The sequence below is a fragment of the Muntiacus reevesi genome, chromosome 16, assembly GCF_963930625.1.
Source record: "Muntiacus reevesi chromosome 16, mMunRee1.1, whole genome shotgun sequence".
NCBI classification, from domain to species: domain Eukaryota; kingdom Metazoa; phylum Chordata; class Mammalia; order Artiodactyla; family Cervidae; genus Muntiacus; species Muntiacus reevesi.
Window position 1 is genome coordinate 17,160,058 of NC_089264.1, and position 25,551 is coordinate 17,185,608.

The following is a 25,551-nucleotide window of genomic DNA, read 5'->3' on the forward strand; positions in this document are numbered from 1 at the left end:
ATCGTAGCCTCTATGTTCATGCAGATAAAATGGCTTGTTAGTAAAAATGCAATCATCCTAAAGCTATGGCATTATTAGTATACGAAACACTAAAAAAAATAATTTGGCCAGGCTTATAATATAGATACTGCTTTTTCACATTCAAACAAGTTCTCTTGTATTTGCTCACCAGCTGTTTGTACCTTTTGGTTTTTCACTTAGGGTGTGGTTGGAAGGAAACGGACACGATGTATAGAAACATGTGTTGATTCTCAGCTCTTACTTTGAACAAACTGTCCTTGGAGGAGGAAGATTCACATACTGGAGTGGATAGTCCAGTGTGATATGTGATGCAGAAGGGGGTTCCAGGTCCGAGGCAAGGTGCAGACAGACCCTGTGCTGGGGGCATCGCAGTGGGCAGTGCGCAGTGCTGCTCCTCACTACTGTGTGTGGGCTGACGCTAGTGATGCTGGCTGAGGAAGCCAGCTCAAAATGCCCTGTTGTATCCAACAGAGATCAAAAGATTTAGTCTGTTGCATGCACTCCTCTGACCCTCCAGGACTGTTGACAACTGTTAGTGGTAAAGCAGGGGTGAGGGTGGAGGAGAGTCATCAATACCCATCATGAGGGAGGCATCCCATCCTTGCAAAGTAGTATAGGCTTCAGAGATGCCAAAGAAAGCTTTATGTAGAGTTGTTTGTATCAGTGAAACCTTCTCTTCCCTGGAGTTGCTATGCCATTTGTTTCCAGACTGTGGATTCTGTTTTTTAAATTTTTAAGGGATCCAGAGTGGTGAGAATGGAGGTGTTCGATTTATTTACAGTGATGGGGCTCAAGAAAGTTTGTTGAAAATCATTCACTTGTTATTAAGAGAAATGTTTAGGTGTAACTGAAATGTTGAATACTTTTTGTCTAGATCTTTATTAACACAGAAAGATCACATGCTGAAACCCTGGGAATTGTAAATGTTTAATAAAATCATGAAAATAAACTCAGAACACTTTGTGTGACAAAATGTTTCATAACTTAGTTTTATGGGAAAAACAGTAAAGTTTTATTTTTATTAAAAATTTTTTTAATTTATTTTTTTATTTGGAAGAGAACAGTGTTGGGACCTGAGTTGGAGTCCCAGTTCCAACACTTATCAATTAACTATATGACCTTGGAAAAAATAACCTAATTTCTTTGGCTTCGATCCTCTCATCTGTGAAATGGGAAATAAAAATAGTACCTGTCTCAGAATTGTTCTGAGAATTCTATTAATAAATGTAGAGTGCTTAGAACAGTTCCTGGCATGTAGCAAGCATACTGTAATTATTATTTATTGAGTATTTATCATGTGTTAAGCACACTGGAAGACAGTGTAGCAGGGATTTGGGGTAAGTTATTAACCTCTTCTGAGCCTCAATTTCCTCATCTGTAAAAGAAGGATAGCAACAGTTTCTTTTACTTTCATAGGTAGGACTGCATGAAAATTAAATGAATTAATGCATGTGATGCCCTTAAGGCATTGCTGTTTTTGTTGTTAGCATCCAGTAAATGTGAGCCCCCACAGATTACATACTTTAAGTCATTTTTCACACAGCCATGTAACTGTATATATGTATATACATATACTCACACATACATATATTATATACACACACACTCATACCCTTGTTGTTGTTAAACAGTTGAGAAAGAAACAAGTTGAGAAATGTAGATAACCTGTTCAAGATTGCACAGTTAGAATTTGATCTCAGGCCTTAAGTAGCCAAATCAGAAATAAGTGACCTATAGACCTCTGTTGCTTTATTGGATCTTATTGGTTTTGAAGATGATGTTCCTCTGATGGCTTTGCGATTCATATAAATATTTAATTTCAAGTGTGCTTTGTGAAATTTTATCATATTCTTTCTCTCAAAAGCCTTAGTGAATGTCTGACTGTGTAACTTTTAATTTTAGGATTTGTTATGGAAGACTTGAATTCTTTATTGTGCAAAAATGTGTGTTTCTCAAGGCACCTTTGCGAGCTTTACACATACTCAAGAAGTTAATTGAACATATAGGGTGCATGTGTAGTTCCCTTAATGCACGTTATATTCTGGAAAACATGGATTCTGAATTTTTATTTTCTGGTTGATGGAGTAACAGACTTTGTGCAAACTGCTCAAAATACCAGTTGTTCTAGAATACACTTATGGGTGAAGAACACTTGGAGGGAAATATACAAAAATGATGTTGATAATCATATATAAGGGTGACGGGTTTTTCTCATTTCCACATTTTCTTTACTACTATTTATTTAATTTAATTCTTTATAAAATTATTATGTTATTCTTTATAAAAATAATTAAATAATTAATTTATTATTTCAAACAAATGTGTTAAAAATAACTCCTGGAGTTAGAAGTACAGAATGGACTACCTTAAGCTGTTTCTCTTGCTAGATTTTAAAAAGAGACTTTACTTTGTAATGTATTAATATCTATAAAGAGAAAATGGAAGCAGCTGATGGAAGCTGTCTCTCTTCCTTCACCATTATTCTTTGAGGCCCTCATGTAGTGTTTACTGTTAGTAAATACAGTAAGTAGTCTTCTGCTGTGGGTACCTGCTGCAGGCTTAATTGCAGAAGGAGGTGTGGAAGGTTTAGGAAGCTCTCTGCTGTGCAAGGTTTGTGTTTAACACACACTTTCTGCTTTCCCCTGAGCAGTGGGATGCTCGAAGGACAAAGGGCCCCCAGCGAGCTGGCTGAACATGCTATGGTAGCAAGCAGTACTCCTTTATTTATGTCTTTTAATTTTATTATTTCTTTTTTTTCTTTCTTTCATATTTACTCTTCTCATTCATTCTTGAGTTTCTCCCGAGAAAGATTAGAGGCCTTGAATTTACTGGTAGGAGGAACTTGGTTTTGGTACATGACTTAGCCAGTGCGGTTCCATCTTTATGGGCTTCCAAGGTGGTGCTAGTGGTAAGGAATCCGCCTGCCAGTGCAGGAGATGCGGATATGACCCCTGGGTCGGGAAGATCCCCTGGAGGAGGACATGGCAACCCACTCCAGTATTCTTCTCCAGAGAATCACGTGGACAGCGGAGCCTGGCGGGCTACAGTCCATGGAGTCACAGAGTTGGATACAACTGAAGTGACTTTTCACATGTGTTCCATCTTTGAAGGAACAGAATATCAGAGAAATGGAGGAGAATAACTTTCTAGATTCACAGGACCCATAATGGCTGCTTGAGTGGTAGCATTCAGGCTTTCATGAGGTCATCCAGCTTTGAGACACATGTCTGACTCTGCTTTTTCCCTCTGCTGAAGATAGTAATATAAGTCCGAATATAAGTTGAAGTTTCTTCCCAAACTTTTTCCTCAGGAAAAGTAGTAGGTAGTGTCTTTAAATACTTGGTTTTTCCATTAATATTTATTTCGAATTACCTTTTTTTTGTTGTTGTTATACATTTTAAAAAATAGACTTTATTTTTTAGAGATGTTTCAGGTTCACAGCAAAACTTGAGTGGGAAGTATAGAGAGTGAATTCCTAGGACTCCCCTCCCTGCCACACGTGGGTTATCCGGCTGTCCGCATCCCTCACCAGAGTGGTGGCTTTGTTATAATTGGTGAACCTACATTGATATGTAGGTTCATTAGACTCATTGGAGAAGATCCCGATGCTGGGAAAGATTGAAGGCAGGAGGAGAAGGGGATGACAGGGGATGAGAAAGGGTTGGATGGGCTCACTGACTCAGTGGACATGAGTTCGAGCAAACTCTGGGAGATGGTGAAGGACAGGGAAGCCTGCTCTGCTGCAGTCCATGGGGTCACAGAGCCGGACACGACTGAGCGACTAAACAACAGCGTTGATGCATTGTTATCATCCATAGTTCATAGTTTACCTTAGGGCTGAACATTCTGTGGGTTATAGCCACTGTGTAATGACATTTACACACCATTGTAGTATTATACAGAATAGCTTTACTGTCCTAGAAAGTCCCATGTGTTCTTCCTATTCTTCCCTTCTCCCCTCCACTCTAACCCTGGGCAGCCACTGATGTTTTTACTGTGTCCATGGTTTTGCCTTTTCAGAATGTCCTATAGTTGGAGCCATACAGTATGTAACCTTTTTCAGTGGGTTTCTTTGGTTTAATAACCTGCCTTTAAGTTTCCCTCATGTCTTTTCATGGTTTGATAGCTCATTTCTTCTTAGAACTGAATAACTAATATTCCATCGTCTGAATGTGCTGCCGTTTATTCGTTCATCTATTGAAGGACTTCTTGGTTGTTTTCATGGGCAGTCTTGAGCAAGGCTGTTGTGAACATCTGTGTGCAGGTGTTTGTGTGGACATAAGTTTTCAGCTCATCTGGGTAAATACCAAGGAGCACGACGACCCGGTTGCATGGCGAGAGTATGGTTCTGTTCAGTGCAGTTCGCTTGTTCAGTCGTGCCTGACTCTCTGTGACCCCGTGGACCGCAGCACGCCAGGCTTCCTTGTCCATCACCAACTCTCAGAGCTTGCTCGAAACAGATTGTCTTCTAAAGCAGCTATGCCATTTTCCTTTCCCACCAGCAGTGAGAGAGAGTTCCTGCTGCTCTGCCTCCTTGTCAGCATGTGCTCCGTGTTTTGGATTTCGACCGTTCTGATAAGTATATTCTAACAGGGTTATCTCACTGTGGTTTTGAATTGCATTTTTCTGGTGATATATCATGTAGGATATTGTTTCATATACTTATTTGTCATCTGTATAACTTCTTTGGTGAGGTGTCTGTTCAGGCCTCTGACCCATTTTCTAATAGGGTTCTTTTCTTACTAAGAGTTCTCTCTCTGTTTTGGATAACAGTCCTTTTTCAGATATGCCTTTTGCAGATATTTTTTCTCAGTCTATGGCTTGTCTTACCATTCTCTTGAGAATTAATGTATTTTAAATGAGACATTGCTTAGACATATATGAAAAACTTATCAGTGCCAGTTTTATATGCTTATGGAGATCACTTGATCGATTTGACTTTAAAAATTTAGAGTAATTAAACACATTTGATAATTATTCCTAGGAGTATGGCAGGTGTGAACAGGCCTCGTGATGGTCACTTGATGAGCAGTGTGTACGTTTGTGGTCATCACAAATAGATACTTGTGGGATAAATGAGGAAAAGCTTTGTCCCAGTATGATATAAATGAGTGCTTGGAGTTTGGATAAAATTTCCAGCATGCACTGCATAAGAGGTTAGAGAGTGCTCTTTTTCAAACCGCAGTGGTGGGAATAGAGCTGATGTGCTCTGGAGTACTGTATTACATGACTAATAAGGTGGTGTTAGTCACACTGGTGATAAAGATCTGTACGGAAGCTGGAATAAAATGGTTTTATAATATGTTACAGATAATGGTGATAACGTTTAGAGTGCTTTTTTTCTTTGTTTCTAAATCCTTTTAATCATCATTCCCTACTTGAGGTCACCTCTTTGCAGTTGCCTGATTTTGACATACATGGTACGCTGTGGGAATTTCTTTCGCACTCAGGAGTGGGAAATTACGTGTAATGATTTCTTGCATGTGGGATATTATTTGCTTGGGAGTAGACCAACCGTCGTTAGGAAAATTGATTAAATCCCTCTCATATGTTTTTTTAGAGTCTCTTTTTGAAACATTAATTTCCTTCATTAACGTACCCTTTGGCGAACTCTAAATTGTTGGCTCAAACATTTAATTTTGCTTTTGTTAATATGCAGGATATTGTACCTGTGGATGCCTCTTACGAAGTGAAAGAGCTATATGTGCCAGAAAATAAACTTCATTTGGCAAAAACAGATGCAGAAACGCTACCAGCCTTGAAAATTAATAAAGTAAGTGCTTCGTCCTTTTCTCATATCGAGTACTTTAATCCTATAGATAGTTGTTGGTCTGTAGAATTTGTGATTTTATTGATGTGTTTGAGGGCATGAGTGGTGCTGGTGGTCATCGTTGTATATATCACCATTTCCAGGGATGGGAAATATGTTTAACATATAAAACCATATTCCCAAATTACCATGGCTTTTGATTTTATTTCACTCATAATATTTATTTTGAAATACCAAAGAATAGAGGTTATATAGGATTTTAGGTTTATCAGGAGGAATGGATTCTAAAAAGTAAAAAACCTTTAATAATTTAATAATTAAAATGAACTTTTTTTTCCTTAAACATGTTTCCTAATCCCTTGCCAAGACCCTGATTTTCCCTTTCTTCTATTGTGAGGAATAATTCTGTTGTGTATTGTAGCTCTAATCATATCATTAAGTGTTTTTCCCAATAAGAAACTGCTTAAACTAGATATGATGACAGTGGAGACTGTAATTTATCACTTTCAAATCTTAGAGAATTTTAAATTGTATCATTCAGATATACTTTAAAAATAGGTTAGAAATAAGAACTTAAACTAGGAATAGAATTTCCCAGCCTTTCTTCTAGTGTAGTAAAAATCCCAGACACCCAGGGAGGTGCCACATCTGAAAGTAAGGAGAAAGAGAAAAGGAGGCTGAGGCTGGAGAAAGACTCTGCAAAGACTTACTCAGATTCCTGATAGGAGTACCTTGTCTAGGTGGTTTGTGTGATTTGGTTTCTAACCAGAAGCTAAGACACGTTGCAGGGAGCACGGAGAAGGATGAGTTGGGGAGCAGAGTCGCTCAAAGCTGACTTTACTGAGGAACAACAGATTTTGTCCTAACAGACTTAGTGTCAATTGAATAAACACACACACACATAGAGGGGTAGGGAGAGAGAGAGAAGAAAGAAACTGAGAATGAATGAATTTGAATCCAGGTGAGTCAGACTCTGTAACCCAAAAAGATGATAGCTTTTTCAAATGTAAGCCTTTTTTTCAATACAGTGGTTTGTTCTTTGCGTAGCAGTATGAAAAATAATTAATTAAAAAACCGTAGGCTACATCATGTTTTAGCTCAGGCTGCCACAACAGAAACTGTAGCCTGGATAGCATAAACAACAGACATTTCTTTTCTCACGGTTCTGTAAGAAAGAAAGGCCAAGACCTCGGTGCTGGCTGACTTGGTCCCGGACAAGGCCCCCTCCTGACCTGCTCTCAGACACCTTCTCACCGTGTGCTCAGGGTGAGAGCTGAGCTCTGGTGTGTCTTCCTTCTCTTATGAGGGCACCAGACTATTAGATTAGGACCCAGCCTTATGACCTCATTTAAGCTTTATCACCTCCTTAGGGCCCTATCTCCAATTCACATTGGGGGCTTCAACATATTTGGGGGGATATAAACATTCAGTTTATAGTAGATACCATCTAGAATTAGATTCCAGTAGAGACAAATAGGGGTCATGTCAGAGGTTTAGGAAAAATGAATAAGAGGAGAACTTGAAAATGAAACAGTTTGGTGCATGAATATAATTTTTTCCTGTGAATTGAAGGAGGGGTATACTTTGCCCATATTTGATTTTTTAGTGGAACATGCTGGCCAGCATACTTTGGGAATACATGGTAAGCCACATCTTACTACACACCTCTTGGTCAGGTGCTTTATCTTTTCTCTTTTGAGAATCATGGCTATATATATACATATATATACCAAGTTAAAAGTGAGCACATTCAGCTTACATAGTTGTTGTTTTGTCGCTAAGTCATGTTTGACTGTTTTGCGACCCCATGGACTGTAGACCTCTAAGCTCCTCTGTCCATGGGATTTCCCAGACAAGAATACTGGAGTGGCTTGCTGTTTTCTTCTCCAGGGGATCTTCCTAACCCAAGGATTGAACTCGCATCTCCTGAAATGCAGGTGGATTCTTTACCACTGAGCCACTGGGGAAGCCCTCCCCCCCCCGCAGCTTACATTAATTCATCGTTAATTTATCAAGTCTTTAATATTCTGATCGGATACACTAGAAATCTTAAAGTTCAAGAAATAATACACTGTTTGTAAAATGAATGTCATTGGTGAGGGACACTTTTGGTAAGTATTTTTATCTAAAGTTCGTTTTACCTTAAAACAGTGGTTGTCAGAGTGTAGTTGCTAGAACATTATTGTTAACATTTTCTGGGTACCTGTTAAAAATACAAATCTTTGTCCCCCATAAGAAACCAGCTAAATCAGAAACTGGTGTGGAGCCATCTTCACTTAACAAGTCTTCCAGAGGTTTCTTACATGTATTAAAGTTTGAGGAATGCTGGTTTGGGAGATGCTATTCTTACTAGAAATGTTATTTAAATTTATTAAGGAAAACGTGTGTTTTCTTAGTGCCCTTGTTGTTTATTAGATTTGTATAACCTAATTCATTCTTGACAAGTTTGTTACCGTTACTTTCAAAACGAAACTGCAGAAAACCATTGCTGCTTTTGTTCGTGAGTACATGAGACAGAGCATTGTTCTTTACTGTCTCCTTCACAGGTGGATATGCAGTGGGTGCAGGTTTTGGCAGAAGGCTGGGCAACCCCACTGAATGGCTTTATGAGAGAGAGGGAGTACTTGCAGTGTCTTCATTTCGATTGCCTTCTGGATGGTAAGACTGGACATTTAGGTGCATTGAGTGTGGAAAAGAAGGCACATACTTGCAGGGATTGATCACTGTTTAGAGAAAGTACTGGTAACGTCCTAATTGGAGATAGTACTTTAAGACTAAATTATATCAGTACTGAATATTTTAAGTATATCCTGAGATCGTCTTTACAGTTTTAGTTTTCCTGATTGTGATTTATTGTAGGGGGGAAGGACAACCTGGGGGTTAGGGCTGAAAATGGATTTAAAAAACGAATACAGTTTTCCCTATTCCATATCTACCTGGTCACGGTAGAAAGCCTCTTCCGAAGCGGTTCAGTTCAGTTCAGTCGCTCAGTCTTGTCCAACTCTTTGCGACCCCGTGAATCGCAGCACACCAGGCCTCCCTGTCCATCACCAACTCCTGGAGTTTATGCAAACTCATGTCCATCGAGTCGGTGATGCCATCCAGCCATCTCATTCTCTGTCATCTCCTTCTCCTCCTGCCCCCAATCCCTCCCAGCATCAGGGTCTTTTCCAGTGAGTCAACTCTTTGCATGAGGTGGCCAAAGTATTGGAGTTTCAGCTTTAGCATCAGTCCTTCCAATGAACACCCAGGACTGATCTCCTTTAGGATAGACCGGTTGGATCTCCTTGCACTCCAAGGGACTCTCAAGAGTCTTCTCCAAAACCACAGTTCAAGCATCAATTCTTTGACGCTCAGCTTTCTGTATAGTCCACCTCTCACATCCATACATGACTACTGGAAAAACCATAGCCTTGACTAGATGGATCTGTGTTGGCAAAGTAATGTCTCTGCTTTTTAACATGCTATCTAGGTTGGTCATAACTTTCCTTCCAAGGAGTAAGCGTCTTTTAATTTCATGGCTGCAATCACCATCTGCAGTGATTTTGGAGCCCCCCAAAAATAAAGTCAGCCACTGTTTCTACTGTTTCCCAATCTATTTGCCATGAAGTGGTGGGACCAGATGCCATGATCTTAGTTTTCTTACTGTTAAGCTTTAAGCCAACTTTTTCACTCTCCTCTTTCATTTTCATCAAGAGGCTTTTTAGTTCTTCTTCACTTTCTGCCATAAGGGTGGTGTCATCTGCATATCTGAGGTTATTGATATTTCTCCTGGCAACCTTGGTTCCAGCTTGTGCTTTTTCCAGCCCAGCGTTTCTCATGATGTACTCTGCATATAAATTAAATAAGCAAGGTGACAATATACAGCCTTGACGTACTCCTTTTCCTATTTGGAACCAGTCTGTTGTTCCATGTCCAATTCTAACTTGCTTCCTGACCTGCATACAGGTTTCTCAAGAGGCAGGTCAGGTGGTCAGATATTCCCATCTCTTTTAGAATTTTCTACAGTTTATTGTGATTCACACAGTCAAAGGCTTTGGCATAGTCAGTAAATCAGAAATAGATGTTTTTCTGGAACTCTCTTGCTTTTTCAGTGATCCAAAGGATGTTGGCAATTTGATCTCTGGTTCCTCTGCCTTTTCTAAAACCAGCTTGAACATCTGGAAGTTCACGGTTCATGTATTGCTGAAGTCTGGCTTGGAGAATTTTGAGCATTACTTTACTAGCATGTGAGATTAGTGCAATTGTGTGGTAGTTTGAGCATTCTTTGACATTGCCTTTCTTAGGGATTGGAATGAAAACTGACCTTTTCCAGTCCTGTGGCCACTGCTGAGTTTTCCAAATTTGCTGGCATATTGAGTGCAGCACTTTCACAGCATCATCTTTCAGGATTTGAAATGTGTACAGGCACTGAATTGTGCTGAACTGAAGCCCATGCTTGCTTATTAAGCCAGGTGTTCTAACAAGGAATCAGGGTGTCCAAGTTTAGAAATTCTGAATTAGGTGGTTGAAAGGATGGTTCTTTTTATTTTAAAACACTGAAGCAATTGCCAAAGAAATCTATATTTAGGATATTGTCATTACATTCTAGCTACCTTAAACTTTGTATACTGTTGGTAGCATTAATTTACTACAGTAAAGGAGATATTACTAAATAGTAAAGAACTCTAGTGCCACTTGATCTGGCAGTTCCACTTCTGGGTATTTATCTGAAGAAAACAAAAACACTAACCACCAAAGATATATGCACCCATATGTTCACTGCAGCGTTATTTATGATCACTAGGACATGGAATCAACCCAAGTACCCATCAGTTGGTGAATGAATAAAGAAGATACACACACACACACACAGTCACACACACACACACACACACACAAACACACACACACACGAATATTACTCAGCTGTAAAAAAAGAAAGAACTTTGCCATTTGTTGCAACATGGATGAACCTGGAGGTTATTATGTTGAAGTGAAATAAGTCGAACTGAGAAAGACAAATTTCCAAGTGATTTCACTTATGTGAAATTTAAAATACAAAAGAACAAACAAAACAGAAATAGACTCATAGATACAGAGAAGAAACTCATGGTTGCTAGAAGGGAAGGGGGTGGGAGTAGGCTAAGGTGAAGGGGATTAAGAATTGTTAACTTCCAGCTATAAAATAAATAAGTCACAGGCATATACTAATTAGCATAAATATAATACTGTAATAACTTTATATGGTGACAAATGATTACTAGACTTATGGTGATCATTTCATGATGATTTAAATATTGAATTTAAATATTTAAATGTTGTATTTAAATGTTGGGTCACAGTGTTGTACATCTGAGGCTAACATAATATTGTATGTCAGCTACAATACTTCCATTTAAAAAGAAGTCATAGAACCTTACAAAATTGCAACCATATTCTTCTGTGTTATGACTTCTTTTGACTGAGGAAGTAAAATAGATACCAGAAAATGTAATTCCTAATCCTTGTTCTCAAGAAACTTTATCACAAGAACATAAGGATTGAATTTTACCTTTTGATTTTCTCCTTTGGAAATAATGGTAAAAGTTACTGTGGACTGCCTCCTTAGTAATGATTCAGTCTTGGATGTGGTACAAATCTGTCTATTAATTTTCCATTTTGAACTCTACCTTGTGGTGGTAATTTTAAAATAGTTAAGCAGTTATCACTGATTTTGTTAACATCTTTTGCCCCAAGAAGGCATGCCATGATTTAAAAAAAAAAAGTTTCTCTTTGATATGTAAATAATATCCACATATGAATTTGAGAATGCATTTATTTTCCTAACGTGTACATGATGAGTGGGAAAAGAAGAAAACACTTTTAGCGCTTGAACAGTTGGGAACCGAGAATGGCCTTCAGTCTCACCAGCAGCGTATTATGGTGTAAATGGAGACGCTGATTAGTTACTACCTTTGTTTCTTCACCAGCGACAGATGACAGGAGTTCCATTCTGATCAAAAACTAAAAAAGCATTTTGAATGTTTTTGTCTTCCTTTCTCAAGGATCGAGACCGAGGTCTAGCAAGTGTCTTCAAGTAACTTGCCATTCGAAATGTAGTTATCAGCAAGGGTTCGTATTTGTCCTGAAAGGGCCCTGAAGCACAATTCCTGATCTTACTCGTACATTTTTGGTGATTTAGGTTTAACTAGCTGCTCTTCCTTGTTACATCTGTGATTATTCCCCCTAAAGACAGTTTCATGAATGGTTGTGAAGAGTATTGCTACAAACAATTGATGTTCTTAATTTTTGCTGTTTTTCTTTTTTATTTTAACTCTGGATTTGTTGCTTGTTCTGTCTGATTTTCTGTGCCAGGTGCCAATAGAACATATCACTGGAGTAGTAAACCTTTTATTGTTTGAAGAGTGTCTGCTGAAGTGTGAAAGGTAGATACGAGACCTGTTGAGTAACATAAGCTGTGCGCTTTATCTTCTTTTGTGCCCTGCAGGGGGTGTCATTAACCTGTCAGTACCTATAGTCCTGACAGCTACTCAGGAAGACAAAGACAGGCTGGACGGCTGCACGGCCTTTGCTCTGATGTATGAGGGCCGCCGGGTGGCCATTCTTCGAAATCCAGAGTTTTTTGAGCACAGGAAGGAGGAGCGCTGTGCCCGGCAGTGGGGAACAACATGCAAGAACCACCCCTATATCAAGGTCCTGAGTAAACCTTGCCGCGTTTTGTCTTGATTTACCAATGAGGCTTGTGCTGAAATGTGAGGCGTTACCTGTATATCATCTGTGCCATAGGAACGGTTAATATTTTGCAGAATCAAGGCTGGAACTTATATTCGTGTGATGAGCATGCGGGCTTGTCATTTTGGTGCAGACAGATTCCAGCAAATATTGTTTAAACACCTCCTGTACACCAGCCCTGAGCTAGGTCCCAGGGCTGGGAACATAGGGCTGAGGTGCATGGCAGGCACAGTCCTTTTCTGCTTGGTATGTGCTATCTGGTGGTGGAGCAGATACCGATCTTGTTTTTATAGGTCGGATGTGAGGGCAGGATGCTATCTATGGGAGCCCACAGCAGGGCGATTTTATCTAAGCTGGACATTGTGTTTCTGGTATGCAAACAGTGAAATTTTAGTCTCCTCAAAGGGTCTCATGTTATTTCATGTATTGTATGTGAAATATTATCACTGAAGTCACATTTCTGCCCTTTGTTTTAAAGTAGACTTTGAACTGTAAGGAGCTAAGTGAGGGAGTTTCCCCGGCAGTCCCGAGGTTTGGACTCGGCGCTTTCACTGCTGGGCCTGGGTTCCATCCCTGATCAGGGAACAAAGATCCTACAAGCTTTATGGTGCAACCAAAAAAAAAAAAGGCCTAAGTGAAATTTTAGTAGCTCTGTATATCTAGAAAATTTATATAGTGTCTGTTTAAATCATGGGAGTGTGCTAAATTTTATTTCATTATCTTCTGTAGGACAAAAAAGAGCAACTAAATTTTAAAAATGGGCAGATGTGGGACTTTGCTGGCAGTCCAGTGTTTAAGGTGCCACACTTCCACTCCAGGGAGCTCACATTCAGTCTGATTGTTGGTAGGGGAGCTAAGTCGTTGGTAGGGGACCTGAGGTATACTGACTCCTTTGTCCTTAAATGCCATTCACTCTATTCCCTGGACACTGTGTTCCAGTGCCCTGTTTGTTTTCTCTGTAACATTTATCACTGGCTGGTATTCCTCTGGTTTCTCCTGTCTTTTCTCATGATCATTACTTTAATTGCTCAAAAGTTTAGGATTGGAAAACACCAAGAGGGCAGAGTGACCCATTTTTCTGTTAATCAACATGCAGCAACAATTAAAAGAATGTTTTTGTTACTTAAAAAGTTACAATTATTCATTTCGAGTTTGTCTGCATTTCATATGCAAATATGTTAGCTGTATCACAAATCCTTTGTGAATTATAAAATGTATTCTGATTCTACAGCATCTCTCATTCCCAGTTCAGTTGATAAGCCAAACAGATTTACCATTAACCTTAAAGCAAATGATGTCACTCAGTCGTGTCCGACTCTTTGTGACCCCATGGACTGTAGCCTACCAGGTTCCTCCATCCATGGGATTTTCCAGGCAAGAATACTGGAGTGGGTTGCCATTTCCTTATCCAACCATTAACCTTAAGATGAGGATAATTTATAGGTATATATAACTCGTGTGAGAGAAATGTTCTTACTTATTTCGATCTTGATTCCTGTTTAAAAAGTTATTTTCTTTCTCTTGCCATTAGATGGTTATGGAACAAGGAGATTGGCTGATTGGAGGAGATCTTCAGGTCTTGGACCGAATTTATTGGAATGATGGTCTTGATCAGTATCGTTTTACTCCTACTGAGCTAAAGCAGAAGTTTAAAGATATGAATGCAGGTAAGACATGGATCTGATTATCTCACATGGGACTACTTGGAGTCTCTGCTTGATGGGGAAGTTCATAAGGATTTTTTCTAATACTTACTAAAATGTCAGATTGAGGAGTAAAGATAAGGGTAGTTAGCAATGGAATATGTAAGGAAAGCTATTATAATCAGTCTGAATCCACCTGTGTAGTTCACTCCTATTCTGCAGGAAACAATAGAACAGCAATAACACATTCACTGTTCATTCATCAAGTGTTCGTTGTTCACATGTTGTATGTGCTGGAGTGCCAAGTACTGAGTATTCATAAGTCAACAGGAGTTTATGGTGTATTAGAGAGAGACAGTCAGAAAATAACAGAAAAAGTTATTGAAGAGTAGCTTAACAGTGATTTCAGATTTCTGAATTAGGATGAAGTGGAGCTGTGGAAGTAGAGAGTCTGTAGGAACTCTTCTTTATAATGCTGCCTTAGAAAGTATCCCAGGACAGGGATTTTTATATTAGACATCTGTGATTAGCAGGTCTTTTACACAAAGGTAGGTAAATAATGTGTTTATACTGGTACCGACAGTGCCACAGTGTTTGCTGTAGATTTTGGGAGGCTTTTTTAAGGTCTGAAGAATTTGGAGCCTCTTATAATCATACTACTTATGAATTCTCACTCCAGAAATGGTTAATCCCTAAGCATGGGTGCTACTTTTTGAAATAACTTCTGTGTAGAAATTGAGGAGATAGCTCTATTTTAGTTTGCTGATATTCGATATGACATGAAATGGATCAGGAACTGGAGATGTAATCTGGACACACCCCTTCAGTTCTCCACGGGCCTCAGCGGCCTGCCTCATTCACTCACATTTCCTGCTTAGACACCTCAGAGTATTTGATAGTGTAGGACCACATGTCTGTTTCTGAGTTTTATCCCTCACCTCTGAATTTGAAGCGCATGTTTGGCCTGAGCCTCTTGTGCAGAGATTTCTCTGTGACACTCGCTGCTTGCTTGTATAGCAGCTTGTTTTCTTCTCGTCTGCTGACATGTTTCGGGCACAGTCGTAGGGACTGCATCATGACTGCTCTAAGTCAGTGATGCTGCCTCATTCCCTTTTGTCAGCCTGTGACTTAAAGGTCCACGGTAAGTCTGTTTTGGCCTTTGAGGTGTAAGGAAGAGGGGCTTCTGGGAAAGGTTTTCCTTTCTAAAGAGAATCAGGCTTAGGACAGAAAGTTACCTTTTTCCATCCTTCCTTTTCCTCTTGCTTCGGATGTGGTCATGTAAGGGTTCAGTGTTTGGAGCTCTGGCAGCCATTTTGTAACTATGAGAATCTGTGAGAATCGTATATTGTTTGGTTTCTGATCAACCTCGAGTCCTCTCTCTCCACATTTCTTACTCAAAGACCTAATGCATGTTTGAGTTATGGAAGACACTTCTAGTTGAGTCTTATCTTGTTTGCGACCAGAAGCATCTGATAATTTAACATGTATAGACCTCTTTTTTTCTGATAAATAAGAACATGTTTAACTGAGGACTTGCTGAGACCTGCTCGTTTATTTTTTTTCCCAAAATAATTTATATCAGGAGCTCATGTTAATAAATAATTTTTTGGCACTGTTGAAGGGTCTTATCATGAAATTATCATTCATAATCAGAGACTTTATGTTACATCTGTTTTGCATTCTTCCTTGTGGGGCCAAACATTTTAAATCATTTAGATAATTTGTTGCATAATGAGAGATTGCAACTTTTGTTTAAAGTAGCTGGGAGCCAGTTATTAGCCTTAAATCAAGCAAAAAGGATGGTGGGGTGTTATTTTGTTTACTTTTCCATTTTAGACTAAAGCAAATAAACAACAGATTGAGCATCTTCCTTTATAGTTCTTATTCACTCTTTCCGGAAGCCAGTAACAAGTCATCTACTTGTGGGTACAAATCATAATTCAAGGGAGAGAAAAGAGGAAATTCTTTTTTTTCTTTTACTTAGGATTCCTTTTTAACCTCCTCATCCTCTTCCCGGATTCCTTTTTAACCTCCTCATCCTCTTCCCCCGGTCATCTAGTAGAAGAACTCTGATTACCCTGTGTGGGCTATTGTCCTGTGCACATTGATATGGTCAGTTTTGGTGTTTCTAAACCATTCTGTAGCTGGAGGGATTGGGAAATCACTGACACCCACATCAGTGACTGCAAGGTGTCATGGTTCCAGGGGGCAGGTTCTTTGAACCACTGATGACTGACCAGTATCCTGGAAAGAATGAATTTCACGTAAGCCAATGAAGAGCCAAGTTAGCGTTTGTTATACACAGTGGAGTCCTGGTGGGTTACAAAGGGAAACATTGACATAATTTCTTTCAAGCTAGTGTGTGCTAGCACAGTGCTGAATAAATCTGAAAAAGCCTTGTAGAGCTTATTGAACCAGACCATATTTTAAATGAATTGATAAAAACAGCAGAAATATATCTTGGGCAAAGTTGGGAATGATAGATACATGAGGAAGCTGAGGCAGAGGCAGATCGTCTGCCTCTGAAGGAGCTGCCACAAGGCAAGGAGCAGGAGATGCTACGATCTGAGGTTGGGTGGTGGAGCCTCTGTCAACCGGGTCAGGGGACACTCAGATGAAGCTGTGAGCGTTGTCTGACAAAGTGAGTATTTAAAGATGAGTGGTCAAGGTTAAGGCAGCTGCCAGGGAATGACGAGGCATCTGGGGACTAGCAGTTTGGGGTAGTATTACCATTCCTGACATTGTTTCTTAAGTGGGGTAGGAGAAGACTGGCGCTGCGGGGAGGGGCAGCAGGCAGGAGATGGTTGTCGGGGGTGTGGGCACGGCTGTGGTCACCATGCTGGGGCAGGATGCTACTGGGCACATGTTTTCTCCTCCGTCCTCTGCTTGCCTGTTGGTGTCTGCCCTGGGGATGTAGGAGTACAGCCCTCCCCCTGCCCCTGGACACACATGTGGGCACACACACGTGTACACGCACACACACCTGCACACGCGCACACACACCAGAGACATGGACTAGAGGGGAAGGTGAACGCAGAGCAGACAGTGCAGAGTCTGTTTCGCAAAAAGCTTTATATTCAACGTTACTTTTCACGTTAATTTGAAAGCACTTTTAGTCTCAAGAGAGAAAACAACTTATGGCCATGTTTCGGGTATGAGAGTCCCTGTTTGTGAAAAATTCTAGTCTATTCATATTTACTCAAGTGGCCTATCTTTGTCTTGTGGATTTTTTTTAATTCCCTCATGAGCAGTTTAAGTAAAAGAAAAACTGGTGATTTATGACTGGCCTGAGGGAGGAGGGGGATCAAACTCATTTTGTTGTTGTTGTTGTTTCCAACTCTCTTAAAAAATCTCCCACAAAAACAAACATAGTGTGCCCTCACCTTTCCGCCTCCCCCTCCAGCTGTGGCACTATTGTCAGGACTCTCTTGTTCAGCTGCTACATTAATTTGAGGAAACTCAGAAATGCCTGTTCTTACAGTTTTGGGGTAAAATGGCAGATAATAGAGCTTGCCTAGGACTGGAGAGACGGGTGATTAATTAGTGCTGTATGTAGGACAGTTTTCAGAGAAGTTGAAAGGAAGGAAGCAGGAAGATGTTGTAATTCGGGGTTTAGTGGTTGGGATGCAGTCCAGGACTCTGCCTGTGGGCTGGGCAGCGAAGTGCAGTTCTGAGAAATCTGGGGGAAAGAGTTTGGAGCACTCCCCTGCTGACCAGTCCATTCGTTGCTCACAGCAGCTCTGCTGCGAACCTGCTGCCATCCCTGGGCCCTTTGCTGAGAAACTGCAGCACAGGGGCCCAGCTCAGGTGTTTTCAGCATGCCGCGTTATGTTCCAGGGCCGTGATGCTCAGTCAGGCAGCCTGGGTCCTGCCTGTATCCAGGGGGTCGGGGTCCGCTCTCCTTCCACCACCAGAAAGCACTCCTGGTGCCATCCTTCCCCATCACATGTCCATGCATCCTCAGAAGAACCTTCCCCACTGTCTTCTTCCCCTTCCACCTGCTGCAGGGAAGGGATCAGACTATACTTAACATGATGTGTTGGCTCCTGGATGGTATTGAATGCAGAGGAGAGGGAGAGAAGCTGTACTGTGGGATTCTTCCTTACTTAGGCATGAAATATAGAAGCCCGGGGAGCTGGGCCCTCTTTTGGTTTGAAATATTCGGGTTATAGTGAAGGTGGAGGAACTGAGGGGGTGGGAGCAGTAATGAGCAATATCTATTGAAACGTTTTGAGTAATAAGTCTCTGTAACTGATGAGTTGGAAGGTCAGGACTTAGAGATGCAGCTAACAGAAGCCATCTGTATGCACATGGTAATTGAATCCAGGCAGAGGGGTAAGTTTCCTGAATGAGCCTGTAAAGAAAGAATGTCATAGGACCCAGCAGTGAACCTTATGGTTCTGAGAGGACTACAAGATGTCAGAAACAGGTGATTAGACTAAAATGGGCCAAGCAGAGTATAAAATGTCATACGCATTTGATCACATCTGTGTAAAAATGTATGCATAAGGAGAAAAACTAGGAGACTCTGCAAAAAACCAAAACCAATTATATTAAGATCATGCGTTTCAGTTGGTTTTTTCCTCTCCAAATTTTCTTCAGTATTTCATTTGTATGTATGTGTTAGTCATTTGTGTCTGACTCTGTGACCCCATGGACTGTAGCCTGCCAGGCTCCTCTGTTCATGAAATTCTCCAGGCACGAATACTGGAGTGGGTAACCATTCCCTTTTCTAGGGGATCTTTCTGACCCAGGGATTGAACCCAGGTCTCCCATGTTTCGAGGGTAGCACCTGTGTTAGGGTATGTGACCCCCACTCACAGTGTGTAGGCTGTGATCAGTCACAGGAGCCTGACTGTATGCTGGGAGAGGAATAGATTGAGTGAGCAGAGACAATGGAAGGCTGGAGGATGGTTTATTTTATATGGAAAATGTGGGGCACATGTTTCTCTGCAGCAGCCTTCTGGTTTTGCTGTCTCCCACTCCACCCCCTGACTCTTACCCACATCAGTCCTGCACAGTCTACTAGGCCAGTTCTCTGTGAGATATGGCTGATAAATGCACAACCTCTGTTTGGAATGCAGTATCCTTCCTAACCTGTGTTCCAGAATGCTACATGATATCACATGCTAGGCTTCGTATCCATCTTTGACAAAATGGATGATTCATGTCCTCGGACACATCTGCCTTCCTGCTTCCACACTTTTGATCTCACCAGGTGGCTTGGCTACAGTGCTTTTACTTCTATCACCCAAATTTCATTTGTCTTTGAGAGGGCAGTAAATTACAGCCTGCAGGCCAGATCTGGCCTATTGCTGGTTCTTGTAAATAAAGTTTTATTGGGAAATATCCACACTCACTCGTTTATGCATCGTCTGTGACTGTTTCTGCACTATTTGTGCAGGGGTGAGTAGTTGCAGCAGAAACCCTATAGCCTGAAAAGCATAAAATATTCACTCCAGCTCTTGAAGGAAAAAGTTTGCTTTTCCTCGGCAGCTTCACAGTGTACTTTCTATAAGTCAAAATAATAGAATTACTGGTCCTTTCCCAGAAATGAAGACAGAGGACTAGAAAGAGATGGAAATCATAGTATTCTTGCCTGGAGAATACCATGAACAGAGGAGCCTGGCAGGCTACAGTCCATGGGGTCACAGAGAGTTGGACGTGACTCAGCAACTAACACATGCACGCACAGGCATCCCAGGAATGAGGACAGAGGGCTAGAAAGAAATGGAAATCATTAAGTGTTAATAGTAAGTTTCAGTCATTTTGTAGGTAATGTCCCATTTTCAAACACAGTTGAAACTCTGATCTTTGGTAAAGCATTCAGTCTTAAACTAAGCCATAAGGAGTTATAAGTGAAAAGGTAAATATTTTATACCAGTTATGGTGTGACAATAGGGAATGCATTGTCCTTTAGGAAATGGGGATGAGAATGTGAAAAATTATTGAAAGTTGCTATAAGTATCAGTGGGTTGAGGTCCATAGTAGCCCATTATTCTTTTTCCATCCTTGATGGAAAATTGATGGAGGAAAATTTAATAGTGATGCATGTTGGGTTATGTTAGTTGGGACAATACCTTGGGAGTGTAAGCTTCCAATGGATCAGTTACTCCTGTTACATTGTTGATCCATGTAAGTTCTCTAGTGGAGAAACCAGATGGTAGGGATGAAAATGCAGTCTGCAGCTACAGACAGTTAAAGCCATTTGGGTAATTCATTGATAAATAGTTATAAGGGATTGAAAAGGCTGGAAGTTTAGGAAAAGCCTGGTAATACTGGGAAGGAAAAAATGGGCAGAGCAAATGATCACTGCATTTCTGAATGGACCTGATAATAAGGAAATAATTCTACCTGGAAGAAATTTTGGCAGTAAAATCCTTTATATGCTGCTAATGTAAACTTTTAAGAAGTCATTCATCTTAACTTTATCTGTTAAATGTCCATGTGGAGCTAGATTAATTCTTTTTGGAAAGGAAGCCTAGGTAGGTGAATTATTAGAACCTGTGAAATATGTGTATTTGAGACAGAATTTATTTTTTATGTTTCCTTTTGCACATCCTGTCGTATAAATAATCTTGCTAAATGGCGCTCTTACAGAATGAGATTTGCCCTGCCTGAAGTCTAGGAATGTGGTCATCACACACCTGAGATGTATTACCCAGGGGTCCTGTTCACGGTTAGGCACCTGTTCCTCATTAAGGACATCGAAGGCTGCGTGTCCCAGCACAGAGCTAATGCACCCTCGTCTTTAACACTCACTGGAGTGTTCGTCCTGGAGTAGACCTGGAGCCACCAGTAGAACAGTGGGTTCAGTTTTCCTGCCAGGAACTTTTAGATGTGGTGCTTTTCTGTTTGCTTTTTAAAGAATGAATTGTCTTATGGAACTTAGATTTATTAAGTGACTGCAGTGTGCATCTCACCGTGCTGGGTACTGTATATTATCTTCATAACAGTAACTTTAGTATCACCCCACCAGGAAGATGTCAGAAGTGAAATTAAGACCTTAAAGACCACAGTCCATGGTTAAAAACTAGTAGACTTGTGATTTGAAACTAAATATCCTATCCCAAAACAATGCTGCTTCTGTGTGTACCTTTACTCTTAAAAATTTTTAGAGAAAATTTCAAATATATGCTACTTATATTTGTAAGTAGATACATTAGGCTTCCTTGGTGGCTCAGATGGTAAGAATCTGAAGTAACACTTTAACAGTTTATTTTATTTTTTTCCCAATTATTTTTATTAGTTGGAGGCTAATTACTTTACAGTATTGTAATGGTTTTTGCCATACATTGACATGAATCAGCCATGGATTTACATGTGTTCCCCATCCTGAACCCCCCTCCCACCTCCCTCCCCATCCCATCCGTCTGGGTCTTCCCAGTGCACCAGCCCCGAGCACTTGTCTCATGCATCCAGCCTGGACTAGTGATCTGTTTCACACTTGATAACATACATGTTTCGATGATGTTCTCTCAGATCATCCCACCCTCGCCTTTACTTTAAAGTAAACACTTTAACACTTTAAAGTAACATTTTCCTTTACTTTTGTAACAGTAAGAATGAGTCCCCATTTACCTCCAGCCCAAATTCAGTTGTACCAACTCTTGACTAATCTTGTTTCACTTGTTCTGCTGCCTACCCCACTGCATTCCTGCATGTTATTCTGAAGCACATCTCGGACCTCATGTCATTTCCATCTAAATATTTCAGAAAGTATTTAAGAATTAGGACTTTAAAAATAGAGCCATGATATCACTATTGCACCTAAATAATAATAGTTTATTAATACTATCAAATAGGCTTCCCTAATGGCTCAGCAGTAAAGAATCTGCCTGCAATGCAGGAGGTGCACGAGACTCAGGTTTGATCCCTGGGTCGGTTGGATCCCCTGGAGGAGGGCATGGCAACCCCCTCCAGTATTCTTGCCTGGAAAATCCCATGGACAGAAGAACCTGGTGGGCTAAAGCCTGTGGGGTCACACAGAATCGGACACAACTGAGTGACTGAGCACACACACAATACTATCAAATATCTAGTCAGTGATCATATTTCTAATAATTTCATAGTAGTCACGTTTCTTGTTTTTATAGTTTGAATTAGGATGTAAGTAAAATTCACACACTGTAGTCAGTTCATATGTTTCCCATCATAATTTTTTACTTGGTTCTTTTAACCTTTTGTTTTGAAATAATTTTTAAAATCTACAGAAAAATTATAATAGTACCAAGAGCTCCTATATATTGTATCCAGATCCCATAATTGACATTATGTTTATTTGCCTTTTCATTCTCACTTTCTTTGAAAGTTGCAGACACAATGCCCCATTACTCCTTAGTTATTTCCACGTGTATTTGCTGAAAGTAAGGACAGTCTCCTGCCTAACCTCTGTGCTCATCAAACACAGAAAAATACACTGATGTGAGACAGTCTAATCTGTGTCCTGCCCTCACATCACGCCATCGTTCGGTTGGTTCTTTATCACAGAACCGACGATGACCGCGGAAATCTTCTCTTTGCCACCTTTCATTCCCACTTCAGGATGCCAGTCGTGTCTTTAGTCTGCCTCATTCAGGGCAGTCACTTACTCTTTGTCATGTCTTTCACAGACTCGGTATCTCTGAAGAGTACCTACTCTTTACTTTCTCGACTGTCTCTCAGTTTTGGTCTATCTGCTGTTTTCTCATGATTAGGTTCTGGTTACACCTTTTCTCAGGAATCCCATAGGAAGCAAGGCTGAATCATTGGCACATCATATTTTGTGGCTCACGATTTTGATTTGTCCTCTTACAGATGAGTTCAACTTTTTTAAAAGTTAACTTTTCACGTTAAAGGTTATCTTTATCAGGTTTTTCCTTACTGTAAAGTTAACAAGTTATTTTGTACATACTAACAAGTGTTTTGGAGGAGAGATTTTGAGACTCAGTGAATATCCCGTTGTTATCAAATTTTTATCTGTTAGTTTTAGCACGCTGCAAATACGGTGATTTTTGTAATTCTGTCATTCTGGTTACTTTTATTAGTTGACTTTCTATACTGTGAGTTAGAGTTTCCACTTCTTCACTGGTTTTTTCATTTATTTTATTCTGTCTGGATTCATAGGCTTCTCTTTTGCTCAGTGGTTTTCAAACCATTAGTTATGATTTACTTTGCTGTTTAGCTTGTCCTTCGTTGGCTTCTGGGGCTGTGTCCCTTGACACGTCCTGGTTGCTGTATCCTTTGACGTGTCCTCATCTTTTTCTGAGCACTTCCTTCTTTATGGTACAAAAGACGATCCGTCTCATGTTATACTTTCCATGCCTGCACCAGAATTGGCCGTTTCTGCCAAGGAACCCTGGTTTATTTAAATAGGGGGTAGTATTTAGGTTGCAAAATTTGGGCTTTAGTTTTGCTCTTTGCCACTGGGTGGTCACTGCTTGTAGGACCTTTCAGTGGTCAGAACCAGAAGGTAAGCATGTATACTCACACAAATTCATATATATCCCTGAATACATCTATCCATACAGCTGAAAACCATGAGGCAGGTCATCCTGATATTTTCAACCCTAATCCAATACCACGTGGTCTTTCCTAGCCTTTCTTCTTTTGGGTATTTTGGCCTTTCCGCTCCTGCAGTCAGAATACTGGCGCCCATATCGTCAATGAATTGACTCACTTGCTGTCCTCCCATGTGTGTATGCAGTCTCCCAGTCAGACGAGCCGGCTCCGCAGCCCTGGCCCCCCGACCCCACTCAGGCAGGCACCTCCTTGGCCCGGGCGCTGCAGGCCTGTGCTGGCCCAGACTGCTCTTCGCCTCTTTCCCCTCCGTGGTCCAAGCCTCAGCTACTTGCCCCCGGCCTCCCCATCAGTGCAGTAACGCATCAGCCCAGGAGTAGGATTCCTGAGTGCTTAGTAAGTGTCTCTGTTGTTCTTCAAGGCTGTTTACAAAGAATGGGTAAAGGGAAGGGGAGAGAGGGGAGAGAACTAAACTTACTGATGAGATCGAGGCCAGAATCAGAGTGCAGGTTAAATGGAACAGTGGTAGTGCGTGTGTCAGGAGACATTCTTTGTTGTTTTTTGGAAAGACTGGAGTATGATAATTAGGAGGTAAGATTCATTCTTGGTCTTGGGCAAGGGGAGTTCGATATAATGGCTAAAAGGGATGTTTTGAAATCTTTTGATATCTATAATTTGGAGTGTTTTCAGAAGGACAGAAAAACTGTGATACCACCTCTGCTCCTATTTCTTTAAAACAGGATAATCTTAGATAAGTAAGTAAGTAAAGTCGTTCAGTCGTGTCCGACTCTTTGTGATCCCATGGACAGTAGCCTATCATGCTCCTCTGTCCATGGGATTCTCCAGGCAAGAGTACTGGAGTGGGTTGCCATTTCCTTCTCCAGGGGATCTTCCTGACCCAGGAATCAAACCCAGGTCTCCAGCATTGCAGGCAGATGCTTTACCGTCTGAGTCACCAGGGAAGCCCATTAACTTTAGATTCTCACATATTTTATCAAGACTTCTTTTTTGTACCTTATGTCCTGCTATTTCTTTGGTGTAAACCCACCTTGTTCATTTATAAAAGGTAACTTGAGGACTTCGTAGCATAGTGATGATGCTCTCAATCTTGGAATGTCACAGAATGTGTCCCCAAAAATCTCCTGGTCAAATAGGTGCCATCGTTTTCTTCCTGTGCCTTTTGTTGCTGTGATAGAAGAGGGTTAGAATTGAGAATAGACTGGGGATATTATACAATTCAGCTTAAAATTTTAGGGAAGGGGAAGATATTCTTTTTTGAGTCTAGATTAGATTGACATTGCATGATGATTTATCAGATATTATGAGGGCAACAAATACAGAGCTCCTCTTACTGGGTTGTTACTGTGTTCTGTAAAATTACTCTATGACCCCAAGGAGCCATGCCTTCTGAGAAAGGTCTCCTGATAGCAAGAGCCCCATGTAGGAGTGAAGACAGGGTTGTAAGCAGAAGATACGTAGTTAACCACTTTAATTTATTCAGCACTTTTCAAAATTTGAGTAATAGCAATGGTCCTTGTAAGGGATATTGTTGTTGCATGGCTCAGATGATAAAGAATCCACCTGCATTGCGGGAGACCTGGGTTCGGTCCCTGGGTTGGGAAGATCCCCTGGAGGAGGGCATAGCAACCCACTCCGGTATTCTGACCTGGAGAATCCCATGGACAGAGGAGCCTGGCGGGCTACAGTTTACGGGGTCACAAAGAGTCAGACATGACTGAGCGACTTAGCACACAAACTGTAATCCAAAATCTAGACCTGGCATCACAAAACAACTGGATAGCATTCCAGTCAATTAGAGTAATCAGTATAAATTAGCTTATTTAGATAGTAAGTAAATTTTCTAACCCCTACATTTCTCTGTCTTTCTTTAATAAAGGACTATCT

The 25,551-nt window shown here is 40.6% G+C and overlaps 1 protein-coding gene across 2 annotated transcripts in view; it reads left to right on the plus strand.

The window, feature by feature from the left end:
* PAPSS1 (3'-phosphoadenosine 5'-phosphosulfate synthase 1) overlaps window positions 1–25,551 on the plus strand; it is a 110,580-nt gene that overhangs the window by 45,800 nt on the left and 39,229 nt on the right. For both annotated transcript variants that reach the window (XM_065907159.1, XM_065907160.1), the window contains exons 6-9: window positions 5,681–5,794; window positions 8,338–8,449; window positions 12,261–12,466; window positions 14,037–14,172. In XM_065907159.1, coding sequence (XP_065763231.1) covers window positions 5,681–5,794; window positions 8,338–8,449; window positions 12,261–12,466; window positions 14,037–14,172 — 568 coding nt within the window. The remainder of the gene's footprint in view (window positions 1–5,680; window positions 5,795–8,337; window positions 8,450–12,260; window positions 12,467–14,036; window positions 14,173–25,551) is intronic.